This window comes from Vidua chalybeata, chromosome 1 (assembly GCF_026979565.1).
Source record: "Vidua chalybeata isolate OUT-0048 chromosome 1, bVidCha1 merged haplotype, whole genome shotgun sequence".
NCBI lineage: Eukaryota > Metazoa > Chordata > Aves > Passeriformes > Viduidae > Vidua > Vidua chalybeata.
The window spans coordinates 129,887,218-129,902,607 of record NC_071530.1 but is presented as its reverse complement, the minus strand read 5'-3'; the positions used below and the strand labels follow the sequence as shown (position 1 = coordinate 129,902,607).

Below are 15,390 nucleotides of genomic sequence, written 5' to 3'. Positions count from 1 at the left end.
AGGGCCTGCTCTGACAACCGTTAGAATCAATAGAAAGGCTAATTGATTTGAAAGGCTTTGGATAAAGCATCTAAGGCCACAACCTGCACTACTGCAATCACCAGAAAATTTATCGTTGACCTCAGTGAGTGCAGGATGAAATACCTGGACTCTTGCTCATCAGGTATTTGAGTCCACACACATAATTTATTTCATTATAAACCATTCATATGCTTAAGTACTTGTCAGATATGGAACAAAAGTGTGACGGTTGCCAGACTGAGAAAGAGAGTAGCTTTCAGAACTGCCTTTCTCCTGCCAACAGCAATGATATTCGAGAGAAAGAATAGGCAAGTTCATTGTTTCCACCATTTTGTTACAATAGAGAATTAAGAAATAAGTGAAATGAAAATGGAAGAATTTGAGAGCAACACTACAGGAAGAAGAGAGCTTCTAGTCCTTCAATTACTTCTCAGGGGACATTAAAAAATATAAACAGTGACTTTTTATCTTCATTAGGAGTCTGTGTCTCAAATACAATCCAAACTTTCCTAGGGCTTGCCTACACTGGAAAAATATATTATGTTAATTGATAACATTTAATGCTTAATATAACAGTCAGTACAAACAAAGACTAAGGCTTTGACATTTTTTGTTGTTGTTGACCCAAGGTAACCCAGCTGCCAAACATGACAGTTCTTGTCTACACTAAGTGGTTTGTATCACCTTAATTAACGTGTTCTAACACAATGTAATTTTGCAATACAGATTAGTCCTTTGGGGCATTTATTCTGTACATTTAATTTTCTGTCTCGCCTATCTTGAATTTGCAGATATGTGCTGCTTCTCCCCTCCCCCTTCTATCCTGAAGGCACTATAATTGAAAATTAAAGAGACTGTGTAAGCATTCTCACTTCTTGCTTCAACTTATAAACTGAAAGCCCAATCAAACATATTATTTGTTTATGTCCTTTGATAGTGCTGATGTTATAAAAATAAAGTTGATCTTTTAATTGAGGAACTGCTAGTTCTGCATAAGAAAGTATCATCAAATGCTAGCTAATTGAAGCTTTTGCAAAAATATTGCAGATTGTACAGCTAGGCAGTCTCTTGGTCAACTCACACAGCCTATTCCCAGCCACAGGAAGGCACTCTGCAGCATTTTTCCAAAATCTACTTTCTCTATTTTGTTTTACATAGAGAAGCTTTGTCCTTACAAGAAAATGAAGGGGGGGGGGGGGGGGGAAAGAGAAAGCAAAAAAGACACCATTAAACATTCAGGTTCAAAGATTATCTGGACTCTAGCAACCAACACACTTGTGCTGCACACACAGTATTTTATTACAAAATGCTATTATTTTGTAATAAACCAAGTTCCACAGCACAACTGAAATGGTGAAATATCCTAAATTGGTAGGACATGTTGCTTGTAAAATATTGCTTGGCTACATATCACTGATTCATTTCAGCATCTTCTGAAGGACACAAATCTTTGCCCATCCAGTACTCACTGCAGCCTGAAGTGACTATTACCTTTCTGATATACCCACTTATATTAAGTGACCGAGGCTGTGCGGTACAACCACACCAGCTCTCCTGGAAATTCCTTTCTGAGAGATGAGCAGCTAAAATGAAAATTCCTGCATGTACATTCATTGCCTCTTCTATTTTTTTCCTAAAAAGATGGGGTAAGTGATCTAATGCATGAGTTCTCTAGGGATATACAGCCCAGCTAAGGTGCTTCAGCCTAATAAATGTTGAGAGATGTGATTCTTCTCCTATACTCTGCTCCCCTAAGAGCCCACTTGGAGTCCTGCATCTAATCCTCAGCGCAGGAAGGACATGGACCTCAGTACAAGGGAGATAATGAAGTTCCTGGAGCAGGTGTAGCAGAGTTACAAAGTTGGTGAGGGGACTGGAGCATCTCTCTAATGAAGAAAGGCTGAGAAAGCTGGGCCTGTTCAGCCTCAAGAGGAGGCATGTGAGAGGGGACCTCATCAATGTCTGTCAGTCTCTGAAGGGAGGGTGTCAAGAGGATGGACCAGGCTCTTCTCAGTGGTGCCAAGCAATAGGACAGGAGGCAATGGGCAGAAAATGAGGAACAGAAGTTCCACCTGAACATGAGGAAATCTTCTTTACTCTGCAGGTGACTGAGCATGGGAACAGGTTGCTCAGAGAGGCTGTGGAGTCTCCCTCACCGGAGATACTCAAGAATGATCTGGACACAATCCTGAGCCATGTGCTCTGGGATGGCCCTGCTTGAGCAGGGAGGTTGGACCAGGGGACCTACTGTGCTCCCTTCCAACCTCACCATTCTGTCATTCTGTGACCTGTTGGAGCAAGTTCAGAGGAGTGACACCAAGATGATTGGAGGGATGGATCACCTCTCCTGCGAAGAAATACTGGGAGAGTTGGGATTGTTTAGCCGTGAGAAGGCTCGAGGGAGACCATAAAGTTTTCCACGGTGAGGGTGCTGAGGCGCTGGAACATGTTTCCCAGAGAAGCTGTGGCTGCCCCATCCCTGGAAGCGCTCACGGCCAGGTTGGACGGGGCTGCGAGCAGCCTGGTCTGGCGGAGATGTCCCTGTCCACGGCAGGGTTTTGGAACAGCCCCATCGCCCCGCTCCCCGCCCGCCCAATGCGCCCCAATGCGCCCCAATGCGCCCCAATGCGCCCCAGTCCGCGGGGCGGGGCGGGGCGGGGCGGGGCCCGGCGGATCCGCCCCGCCCCCTCCGCTCCCCGCCCGCCCGTCACGTGCGTTAGCGACAGGCGGCGGCGGCGCTCATTGGCGGAGAGGCGGGGGGGCGTGGCCGGCGGCCGGTCCGTCAGCTGCGCCGGGCCCTGACAACAAAGGGCTCCGCGGAGGCGGCGCGGGCGCGGGGCTGGGGTCACCGTGCTCCGGGTGAGTTCGCTTTGCGGGCACCTGCGGGCACCGGGCGCGCTGCCGGTGTCCCGGGTGGGATGGTCTCCCGCGGTCTGAGCGGTGGGGAGCAGCAGCGGCGGAGCCCCCGTTTTCCCGTGGGTCCATCCCGGCTTCTGTCCGCTGGGAAGGCGCCGAGGCCGGGGGCTTTAGGCGTTTTCCCGGCTGTGGAGCAGCCGGTGGTCTCGTCCGTCCGCCCCCCGTCCAGCCTCGGGAGCGTAGCCGGGAAGGTGCGCAGCTGCTGCGGGCTGTGCCGGGTCAGCAGCGGCCGTGTGGAGCCTCCTGGCGGCGGTCACGGAGCTGCGAGCTGGGGGCGCGGGGATCAGCGGCTCGGCTCTGACACGGGACTGCGCTGGGACTGGGAGGTGTCTTTTCTTGATTGTGTTTTCTTTTTGCTTAGCACGTACTTCATCTCTTTTGCTAGGTTAGAAAGAAACAAACAACCATAAAAAATGAAAAAATGCTTTTTTTATTGCAGCGATACTGTATTGTTGACATTCATTCGGTGTGTTATCTATAACAGCCTCTAAATCATTACTGCAGCTGAGTCAGTTGTTCCCAGGGTTGTGTTTTCCTGCAGCTGACAGTTCCTGACTAAGAACTCGAAAGCCTGTCTCGGTCTCTGTCCTGTTTTCCTCCCCGGACGATGGCCCTTGATAACAGCCTAACTTCTCTTTTGCTGGCTGACTTGCACAATAGCACACAAACGTGGTCTTTTTAAAGGCGCTTGTCCAAAAGGATGTCAAAGCATCAACCACCTTCTAAATGTGCCGTGGTTTTAAGCCCAGCTGGAGATGAAACCAGGACAAAATGATTCAGATGTTTTTTTGGATCTTCCTTGGGGTGGGGGAAGGGAAAAATGGAACAAACTGCTTTTGATCTACAGAAAGTCATTTGTGGGTCAAAAGCTGAAGTTTGTTTAGCTCACATTCTCAGGAACCGTGATCTCTCTCTTACTTGTTAGGGGGTAATTATTTTAGGTTGCTGTGATGCCTTGGGAGCCTTACTAGAGGAGTGTGAGCTCTCACACTCTACAGAACAAAAAGACAGCCTCTGCCTGAAGGTACCTCCAGGCTTGATCTAGGAAGGAGGCAACACACGTGTGTGGGAGTACAGGGAAAGCCAGTGCTGATCAGCAGCTACACAATGGCTTACTAGTTAGCCTAAAGAAAAAACAAACTCATTTTTTCATTGGTCTGGTGCCAGGAGAAAGGGAAAGATGTGGAAAGTGACTGGAAAACTACAGACTTCGGGCTTTCACTTAGAGTTCATTTCCTTATTCATAGTAAGCTCTGCCTGTAACTGAAGCCCTCAAACCTTCTCAAGAAGGTTTAGGAGCACTGTAGCCATTTGGCATTTCCTTAGGTAACCCATCCAGGGCTTAGTGACCTTAATGGTTAAAAGTGTTTCCTGCTAGTAACCACTGAAAGCTGAACTTTGCTGCAGTTTAAAGCCACTTCTGCTTGCTTTGGGTATAAAAGAAGGCAATAAATGTTTGCCTCTTTCCTTACATAATTGACTACTGTTGTAATTTTTTCCTTCCCTCTATTAAGCTTTTCCATTTTTAAAATTTTGTTGATTTTCTTTAGACTTCTGATATTTTTGTAGGTCTCTTTAGCAGAGACCTGATGTTTCATTTTCAAGTGTGGTCCTTAAAAATAGACCTGTATCACTATTACAGCTAGGCCTGTTGTTTCTAGTCTTGTGTTTTCCTGCAGTCAGTCATTTCTCTTGAGCATAACTTCTTGAGTTTCACTGCACCTTTTCATATTGCTCCTGAAGACTACTTTACTTTAAATTCTGCTCCTATCTTTCCTATCTTTATTCAGTGCTGTCTGAATAAGGAGGAAGCTGCATAAATGTGTACAGGACCAGTGCTGCATGGAGCAAGTGTTTGTCCTTACCTTGAACAAGTGGGTGATGGGGTCTGGTTTCCTGGGATAAGATGACACAGGAGGCTCAAACGAGAGTGTGAGGCCTGAGAGTTCTAGGGTGAAGCAAGGTATACTGGCCTATATATAAATAATATTCTTTATGGGTTTCATCTTTTAATATCTGTGTTTGTCTACTGTCATGTGTTTTGCTCCCTTTCTGAATGCAGGTACTCATACTGTCTTACATGGATATAAGTATATATATACTTACATGGATATCTATATACTTACATGGATATTTCCTATTTAATTATCAAAAAGGTATTTCATCTGTAATAATTCTGACCTGCTGTGATGATTCAAATATTGCTATGGGCAAAAATAACCTGTAATGAAGTTGGTGAATATTTTCCCCATAGTTTTTACTTTTTCACCTGCTTTTTAATGGCTTCTATTTATTGGCTTATACATAAATATCAAAGGTTCTAAGTGTGCTGATCTGGGGTGTTTAAACATTCAGCTTTTTGGTACTAATGGGATTTTTCATCTCAACTGCCAGATGCAGAGGTCAGGCTTACAGTGACCAATTACATGTAGATTTAGGGGCGTGAATTGAGAAATAAGCACTGAGTTTAGTTAAACATATCCAAAACTTTCGCATGCTCCTTAGACTTAGGATATATGGCTAGTTGGGTGGCTGCTATGAAAATAATCTCACTGGTGACTCTGTGGTGTACTTCGAACCTGAAGACAGGATGTGCCTTGCTACTGTGTTAACTTGTAGTCGGGGTGGAACAGAGAAGAAACACTACTTTGGACTTCCCTGGGAGCCCTCACAGGGGCTCGCTCCTCTGTGTCACCAGGGGAGATGAGTTGTCTGGAGCAGAAAACATGCCCTTGCCCTTGGTGATCTCTGACATGGAGGGAGATAAGGGAGGGAGCTGGAGGAGTGCAGACACAAGAGTCCTGTACAACTCCTCCCTTAGAAGGTGGGACTGACACCTAATCAGACCTTTTTTGGGGAGGAGGTCTGAGACAAAGGCAATCAGCTCCCAGGAGAGACCTAGGATTGATTGGGCTTTTTGTATGTATCTAGCTGGGAGGGGATGGCAAATGCCACTGAAGCTGCTTCTTCTCTCAGGAAAGAATGTTCACTGGTACCTCAGACTGCACTAACAAGGGGCTTCTAATTTGTTTCCCTAGGGATGTTACCTGTGGTTTTGTCATTAAGATGCTTGTCATCATTTTTTACAGGTTTCACGTAAACTGTTTACAAGTCATGCTTTTGCATGTCCTATACCTAAGCTGATAAAGCATCTATGCACTTTAATCTCAAGTCTGTGCCACTCTGCTAGTAGTGTGAGCTGTGCCTTGGATATAAAGACCTACCAGCCAAAGTCTTGTTCCTGCCTTAGTAATGTTCCAGAGGTTAAATAACATGCTCATGGGAGAGATTGATAGCTTGTCCAGCCAAGAGCCAGAGTTCAGTGAGAAAGAAGATGACGAGTGGATTCTGGTTGACTTTATAGGTAAGATGTCTGTCAGACATAAGTTCTGCCTTTGTCTTGCTCTGGCTCTTACTTGTCTTACTTCCATGTGAACAAACCAGTAGCCTGGGGAAACTTTATCTCAGCAAAACCAGTGTGGGATTAGAGTGTAGGGTATCTTCCAAACAAATGTTACATGTTATGTAAATTGGTGAGAAAAATTATGTCAGGTTTATAAGCCTGACACAGGCTTCAGCAGAACCACTTGTCCAAATAAAATGTATTTGACTTATTTCGCAATTATATAGCTTTACTGATAACAGTTGTTTCACATGTCTAACATGGCTTGTCTGGGAACTCCCTTTTCCCCTCCCCTGCTTTTAAAAAGTAAAGACTTGTGTATGTGCTAACTGGGCTTTTTTTTGTCTTTTTTTTTTTTTTTTTATTACTATTTCCTATCCCATTTCTGACTGTGTGCAACTGTGTTGTTTTTGACCTTCTGCGATCACCAACATCCATGGTTCATCTCCACTGATGAATGGTTGAATGGTCCCCTACAGCAGACACTTGCACTAATTGCTCCGTGGAGGAAGCAGACATTGAAGCATCGCCCACCGACAGCTCGCCCGTCTTCTCTTGTTTATCGTCTCCCTTGGAACACTTGCCGGAGGCCAGCGAGTCTTGCTTCATCCAGTTTGAGTCATGTCCTATGGAGGAGAGCTGGTTTATTACCCCTCCCCCATGTTTTACTGCAGGTGGATTAACCACTATCAAAGTGGAGACCAGTCCGATGGAGAACCTCTTAATAGAGCACCCCAGCATGTCTGTGTATGCTGTCCACAATACCTGTCACGGCCTTAATGAGACTGGATGTGTGGATGAGGAGTTTCACAGCCCAGGTAGTCCCAGGTATGTCTGAATTCTCTTGTCAAGGAGCTCTGGTGCTGAAAATATCTGGTTTCTCCTTGATCAGCTTAGACACTTAATACTGAATTTTCCAGCTTATTTCAGGGGAGGTGAATAAAGCATGAATACCACACAAGATGTGTAGAGTGGTCAGATGCCTGCCTGCTCATAAAAATGTTGTATAAGATAGCCATGTTGGCAAGAAGTTGGGTATGCATATTGGCACTGCAGTAAATATTCATGGAGTCTTATTACTCCCTTGCAGAACATGTTCCAGTTCTGTGTAAACTGGTGGCAGTTAACTGTATGGCCAGTAACGTAGATATGAAAGCACTTTGCCCCCTTCACAACTATGTGTGTTTTTCATAACTGCTAGTCACGTATTCTTTCAGTCACCTTGTGAGATGAAACATAGAACTTTAATGATCCTGACAGGGAAGCACCTTGGGGTTTAGGTGGGAGGCTTCTATGGGTTTTTTTTTCATTCCTCAACCTAGTGATAAGGACAGGATTAAATTTGCCCACAAGTGGCTTGTGGAGCAAAAGTAAACTGAAAGATTCCCCAAAAATTAGTCCCCTCAATGTGAAAATCTGTGCTGCAAACTTTTACTTTTAGTGAAGTAAGTGCTTTTTGGTCCTAAAAAATCTATCCATGTGGGTTTATTGTAGAGATACGTTTGCCATGCACTGCCATTCTTTGCTGTTGGTGTATGCAGCTATACCGGTATAGTATACATGGCTGTATGCAAATACATTATTTCTTTCCATTATGACCCTGTGTGTTCATTGGTTTTGGAATAATTGGGTATTTTGTGAATCCCAGTTAGTAACAAAGACTGACTTTTCATACCATCTAGTTCTTAAGTCTAGAAACAATAACACTAAAGAAGAAGATCACAGTATATTGTGATCTTTATAGCTTTGCTATACAGGAGGAAATCAGTATAGCAATTGAGTTGCTGTAGGTAGATAGCTATTGACTAGTCTGATCAGCCCCTAGCCATATCTGAGTTTTTAGTTCAAATAAACAGGTGACTTTGAGATGACATGCTGCTGTATTATGTTGAAGTATAGTGCTGATGCTATTGATATTGGCATGGGATTTGTATAATTATTTGGGAAGGCCAGTTTATGATGTTAAGCATCAGGGGTCTAGCTTAAATTAAACAGTGGGAAACTATGAGCAGACAGCACCTTTAAAATGAGGGTCTGAAGGAATCTGCAGGAGTGCTGTAGGCTACAAGGCATGCCCTAGCAAAAGACAGTAAACCACTTTATCTAAAATACCAATTTGCCGTGAATAGTAACACTCAAAAGTTGGATACTGACTTTTCAATCACTTGAACTGGGGATCCTGATGAAATTCAGCCAGAGAAGGATCCTGTCTTGTGTTATGCAGTACAGTTAAGCCGCTTCAATGTCTGGGGAAGCTAGAGGTGTGCTCTTCAGCTGGTGTGAAGTTAAGTTTCTTCACACTGAACTCTGTGCTGTTGGTTTGTCAGAGGATCTAGGCTCTTGTACAGGGTATTTTGTGTGACAACTGGGGTCAGACTTAAGTCTAAAGCTGAGGTAGACTGCAGAATTTGGGAACACTGGTTACACTGATACTGGAGTAAATTTCAAAAGCTGTTAAGAAGTCTCTAGTGGTTTAATGGTTGGCCATTTAATATTGTAGGGCCAAGAAAAGCTGCTTAAGGCACACTGGCACAGTAAGTACTACTGTTTTGGAACAGTGCTTTTTGTTTGATCAGGCTGCTAGCAACACTGCTTCCTCTAGAGCCTTGTCTGCCAAAGCAATACTGGTTTTAGGACTAACCTTTGTGCCAAATGATTACTTGATCAAGCCTAACTACATCTGCTTTAACAAGCCAAAATGCTACGTGCAGAAAAATCACTGAAATAATTGGGTTGGGGGTCTGAAGCCTTTAATGTTTCTTGTGAGGTGTGGTTGTGTAGCACAATGAGCAGGACACTTCTGCTGTCTAGCAAAGTAGACACTGGAAGTGCAGCAGCAACTGTATGTAGTGATGGTCTGGCTTAAGACACAGCCCCTCTAAAATTCCATTTTGACAATATTATGGAGTCTCATCAACCCTGTTCTCTCAGTGCATGGAGCTCACTAGTGCCAGCCTACCAAATGCACCTAAGGTACTGAAGGGCTGCATTTTGGAGGAGTATGTGGCTGTTCAGCTAATTCAAACCACCTCTGCTATCCCAGTGTCACTTTGACAAATAGAAGAATGTTGGTTTGCAAACCATTGCTGGAAGGGTATTTGATAAGAGGTGGGGAAAAGCTAAAGTATTTTCAGCTAGCAAGTTTAAACCATTTTTCCTTGGAGGAAATCTTTTTTCATTTTAAATTCCTTTCAAAGCAAAAGGATGTTGTATAAACTTCCCTATTTGTCAGATTAATCATATTTTTCCATAACAAAACCACAACAGTTTGTATTAACAGTTGCTGCCCTTTGCTAGCTAAGGGTATACTTAGGAAATACAGGTTGCAATAATTGTGGTGTGTCTTCCTGGCTCTGTAATAGCTTTCCCTAGAAAGGCTTCACTTGCAGTTCCACTTCCAGCACTGTTGGATGCACTAGGGGATCACTCCACAAAGAAAATAGTAGTCCCATATTTGCAGGTACCCTCATGTAAATTAAATTTGTGTTATCTGCAAAGAATGTATTTACAAGGCACTGTGAATTGATTTATGCTTGTTGCTCACTTACTTTTCTCTTGGTATTTCAAGTGCTAGGTTTAGGACAATATCCAGTGAATAAACAGGGGAAGACCAGCATGTCACATGTGACTGTTCTGCAGTCTCTAGTCTTCAGTCAGTCATATCAAACTACCCAAGGATCCAAAAGCAAGATTAGGATATTTAAAATAAGAAAAAAGTAGAAGGGAGTATTCCCTTGATAACAAGGAATATTTCCCTCCAGTGTGGAGTGGGAGGAGGCAGAAGAGCTTACTTCATGTCAGGCACCTGTGGCCTTCCAGAGTAAGGCTATAAAGGGTGTACCATGGGCATGGCAGACCTGACTTATGTCTACAGAGACATCGTACAATAATTGCAAGTTAAACTCTTCCAGAAGAGACTTTATCATAAAGTCATGCTCATGTTAAAAGACAGACTTCCCAAAAGACCTCTTGCTCATGCCTGAGCAAGTTCCTGGTCTTGCAGACATCTTTCCTGGGCACCACTGACCAGTTGACAGCTGGTTGTTGGGCCCTGAGTGGGGAGAGAGAAGGCAAGAAACTCTGCTGCCACTGTTCTCACACCAGCTCTAGCACTCAGATTAGGGTTTTGCTTTGCTTTTAAAATGGCTAGACTATTTTCAACTTTACTTTGGAAGTTTCAAGAAATGCCAGTGATTGTTCTGTCAAGTAGGGAAGTTCTTTTTCAATATGTCAGTCGCTGCTTGCATAGGCTGCTGGTTTGTTTTTCACTAGTGCATGATGAAGCAAGGGTTTGCCAAAACTGCTGACTCACTGCTCATGAAATTTAGGGGGCTGGTTGAGGAACAATCCTTCTAAGTTATTTTTCATGTGTGTCACAACTGGTCTACCTTTCCATTCCTCTGCATGAACATTGTTTGTTTGGATTTATTTGTGTGGCTGGCAATTGAAATGCACTTTTGTTAGTGTGCTTCTGTTTTCAGGCTGAACCACCTATGTTCAAGATGTTTTTAAACCAAACTTTGCCTAGTGGATAACTCTCAAGTATTCTAAAGCTGGAGCAGTGTGACACACATTGCCTTATATTTCTGATCTGTATTGCAGCTTGGGCTTAGGGAGGTGGTGTGGGGAAGAAAGAGCACAGTAGAGTAAGATGCCAGAAGTCCTAAGGCTGTTGTGAGGCCCTCACACAGAAAGTGATTTAGCAGCACTACACATTACTTACCAGTGTGGTAAGTGGTTTGACCTTATCTCTGTCCAGTAGAATCAGGGTACCCTTTTGAAATGCTGGATGCTGATATCCATGTTCTACGCTTTGTTTTGCTTGTCTTTCCAATGCACCTCAGTGGTGACTGATACCTGCTTGTTACATTTCTAGACAGGAGGCCCAAAATGAAACGGCACAGCGTGTTCACTGCTATGTCACGGCTCTTGCTACTAGTTCAACTTTTCTGGAAAAAAACAAGCGCTTTCGTCCTACCCACTGGATAAAAGAGCATAATGAAAGACACTATCTCAACAGAAACAGTCTCCGTCGCCAAAACCTTACCAGGGATTGCCACTCTCGGCAAATCAAGCACAATGGACTGTTTGTTCACCAGCCTTGCCAGCGTCAGTTCAATTACTGATGGTTCTTGTGGTTTTAATCTATGGTCTAATTGTTTCTTAGGTTGCTTTTATTTTCATGTGTAGGTAAGAGTGGTCAATCTGAAGCTGATTGTCAATCCCTCAAACACAATCGTAACTAGTGTTGCATTATTTTCAAAAGACACATAAATCTCCAAACATCTTGCATCGAGTTCTAAATGTTGATGTTAAATATCAATGTCTTGGAAGCCTATCAGTATGATAGTTTGTGTGCTGTTTTATAAACTTTGATGTATAGATGGGTTCTTAGTTGGTATTTTAAAGAAACTTAACTGAGGTGGAAATCAGTTACATTTTGCATTAATCAAAACGGAGTTAGAAAATTTGAGGTTAGCCATGTGCTTTGATGACCAGTACTTGACAGCTTGTGTATCTGTCTGTATTCAGCATATATGATCACTTTCTGACAAGGAAATTCTATAGCTGCCAGTGGATATTACATAGCTGTGCTGAGCTGTTTCAAGAAGGACATCTCATCTAAATTCCTAGAACTTACTTGTGTTAATGGGGTCTGTGTAGCTGTGCTGGGTACTTGATATGGATATTGAAAGAGGGTTAAATGTCCCACCAATATTGTTGCAGTACAATATGGCACCAGTGTTACAGATGTAGTACCTCGCAGTGGAGTGGGAAGAAAAGTGAACCTTTGGGTAGCATGTAGATGCACAACACAGAGAATTGAACTGGGTTTTACTAGGTAAAGTTTGAGTTTCTCTAACTATTTCTGTCTTTGAAGCATGTATTTTCCCTACCCTATCTCATTTAATCTCTAGTCTAGTTAAAGGAGAAAGATGGTGGATTGACCGTTCTTTTAATCCTGTCAGGAGCTGACTGCTCGTCAAAGAAGTCAGGCTAATAAACACCTATTTCTGAGCTACAAATTGCTATTAGATTGTCTCATATTCACAGATTGAGAGTAGCTTGGAAGTAGCTAGAAGGAAGCTTTTATTCTAAATTCTCCTAATTTTCTCTCTTTTTCTCTATGAAAATGAAATCCAAGTTAATGGGGACTGGAAATGAAGGGCAGTGTGAGGCAGGGAGAAGTGGATGCTGAGCTAAACACAGTGATAACAGAGTGTATAAAAACTGATCAGTCAGCCATGGTTGTTCTCCCAGCCCACTGAAGGCAGAAGGACTTGATAGCAATTCCATGGGCCTACAGGAAAGAAAAGCCATTCAAAACTATCAAGTAGTTTTCTTAAGAACACTGGGCAAGATGTTTTGGAAGTTGGCAGGCACTGCCAACTACAACTACAGGTAAAGTAAAGTTTACCTGTTAACAAAAGCTGTGTTACACAGCCAGTGGTTTGCTGAACCCTGATAGATCAGTCTGGGAAGTGGAATGAATGGGTATGGAAATAAGGAAGCAGAAATCTTCAGTGAAAGAAGGAGGGGAGCCAAAAGTAAGTTTGTCTTCCTTTCTGCCAGTGCATAATGTGACTTGCTGTTTTCCCCTTGTGTTTAGTGCCTAGGGCATTACAGTGTTAACATTACACTCAGCTGTGTCTTCCAGTAGTCCTTACACAGAAGTTGATACAAGGAGTCTTTGAAATAAGACAAGGTTGATAATGTGAATTGTTCCAGACCTATGAAGTATTTAAATTCAGCCAGATGCTTCAATTTCACTGAAGCAAAACCCCAACAATTCAGATTGACCTTGATGTAGTGGTACTGTTGTGTGTTCTGCAGCTGGAATTGTTGTGGAACCTACTTAGCATACAGGGAACGGCATTTATAACCTATCTTTCACTGCAGATGTGCTGCTTCACTGCAATTAGGATTGTCACAAAAAATTTTAATTTTTTGAAAAAAATTAAATGTACAAAAGCAAGAGGTGCTCTCCTGGACACACTGGTTTTTGGGGTTTTGGTGGTTTTTTGTGTTTTGTTTTTTTTTTTTACAAATTCAATTCACATGGACACTGAAAGAAAACAAAATTGGTCACACCATGATTTTCCAAAAGAGATCTTTTGTTACTGCAGTTTTAGCAGTATGTGCCCATGTCCATACAACAATTCTCATGTGGTCTAAATACTTTGGTGTATCTGCAAATAACTGTAGTTTCATCAGTCTCTTATCTGTTCACAAGTACTCTTACTTCCCTCAGATTATCTACCTTTATCACTCCAACTTTTTGTCTAGCTTAAACTTCCTTATCCTTGCTGCCAACTTTTTAGCTCAGGAAAATTCTTTGCTTTCCTGTATTACTTTTCTTTATATAAAAGTAACTACTTTCCTTCAGCTTTAATTTTCTTAAAGTGCAATGAAGGAAGATGGTGTCTCCACCTCCCTGTGTTAGTTGGAGTAAGTAATCCTTTAACTCCTAATGGGGAGATGGAGCTGAGAGTATAAGGCTCCCAGGCATTAAAATGGGAGCTTTGGTCTGTTCTTCTCAGTAGGCAAGTAAATGCAACTTTAGACTGCTCCTAGAACTGGGAGATACTGATCTTTTTATACTGCATTACTAGATGACTTTCTGGTGATGAAAACCTATATCTTTCAGGATATAAACTATTTTGTTGCACAAAGCTGTGCTTCTCAATTTGTAATATTGGAAACCATATTATTGTGTGAGATAGTACTACATCAATGGCTTTTTGTTAATTTGTTTTACATATTTATGTTGGTCTAGCCCTGTTTTGTGCCTGGAGCTATTGGGCAATTAGATTTGTTTTGGTTTACTGTTTTAATAGTGAGCTGTGTGGCTTTTTATATGGTTTTTTGAAATGTATTAAAGTGTGCGTTTTTTCTTGTAAAAGTGGAGGCCTTGCACTGTCTCATACTGATTGATATTCATGAATCTTGCTGAAATTGTATTTTCATATGTATTGGTCAATGGACAGATTTGCATTTTAAACTGTGCCTTCTACACAGCAAACTTGAAGATTCAAAAGGGACATTTCAGTTGGGATTAATACTGTACATCAGTCTATGCATATATGGCAGCTTCTCTCCAGAGCCACTTCTCTATTTGTAGCAATCCTTTTGATATGGAAGAATCTGTGGCTCTTATTTTTAATAGTTTAACACAAGCTGAAAACAGACAAAATACAGCACTTTGCCAAAAAAGGTAGCATTGCTTAACCAGTGTGTATTTACTAAAGTGATCTTCTGTATTTTGTTTTCATAGTGCGTTCTGCGCACCGTGGGGAAACATGATCTTAACTCTCAATAAAAAATGGCCTATTAAAAATTGTCAGTCTGTTCTTTAATGTTACAGGTTAGTGAAAATCCAAATGCCTGAGCATCCTGTCCAGGTGGCAGGTACAATTGCGGAGTGTCTCATTGCTTGCTGTAGTACAGCAGTTGCTCTGGGACTTGGTTTGCATTGCTGATCAGGTGATAATGTGCATCTGAGCCATGTTGTACATCTCTGCTGCCTTTCCTGACCAACATGCAGGAGCTCCGTAGGTGAACGGGACAGAGATAAAAACCATATGAAATGTGCATGGGTGGGGGCGGATTCTTTTCTATATCTTGGCTGAACCTCTTTAGTTTCAACTCATGCCCCACTGCCTATCATTTTCCTGCCATGCACCACCATGAAAAAATCTGTATAGAAAGCTGCCAGTACAGGTATCCTATGAGGGGGCAGAGATCATGTGCTTAGGGATGGGGTTAGGGAAGGCAAAGCAAAGCCACCTGCAGCTGAACTGGGCAAGGGATGTGGAGGGGACCAGAATCCATGTGACAAAGGATGTGGAGAAGACTGAGGAACTCCATGTCTTCTTTGCCTCGGTGTCTACTGGGAAGACCACCCTTCAGGATGTGAAATGTGAAAGCAATGAAGATCAACCCTTGGATGAGAAGTCTCAAGGTAAATTATTAAAGAAACGCACCATACACAGTTTTATGGGATGCACCCATGACTGGTGAAGGAGCTGGCTCAGAAACTCAGAGCTTCC

At 42.7% G+C, this 15,390-nt stretch overlaps 1 protein-coding gene across 4 annotated transcripts; it reads left to right on the top strand.

Moving 5' to 3' along the window:
* The first annotated feature begins 2,802 nt into the window (after positions 1-2,802).
* On the top strand, positions 2,803-14,678 carry TP53INP1 (tumor protein p53 inducible nuclear protein 1). Of its 4 annotated transcripts, XM_053949644.1 has the most exons (5): positions 4,730-4,900; positions 6,027-6,301; positions 6,823-7,168; positions 8,841-8,874; positions 11,217-11,316. In XM_053949644.1, exons 2-5 carry the CDS (start codon positions 6,190-6,192, stop codon positions 11,232-11,234), a joined length of 510 nt encoding a protein of 169 aa, XP_053805619.1. In that variant the 5' UTR covers positions 4,730-4,900; positions 6,027-6,189; the 3' UTR covers positions 11,235-11,316. The 4 variants fall into 4 exon arrangements, with proteins under 4 accessions (XP_053805604.1, XP_053805619.1, XP_053805611.1 ...); XM_053949629.1 differs by lacking the exons at positions 4,730-4,900; positions 8,841-8,874 and adding an exon at positions 2,803-2,880 and having other exon boundaries at positions 6,820-7,168; positions 11,217-14,678; XM_053949636.1 differs by lacking the exon at positions 8,841-8,874 and having other exon boundaries at positions 11,217-14,678.
* The last annotated feature ends 712 nt before the right edge of the window (positions 14,679-15,390 follow it).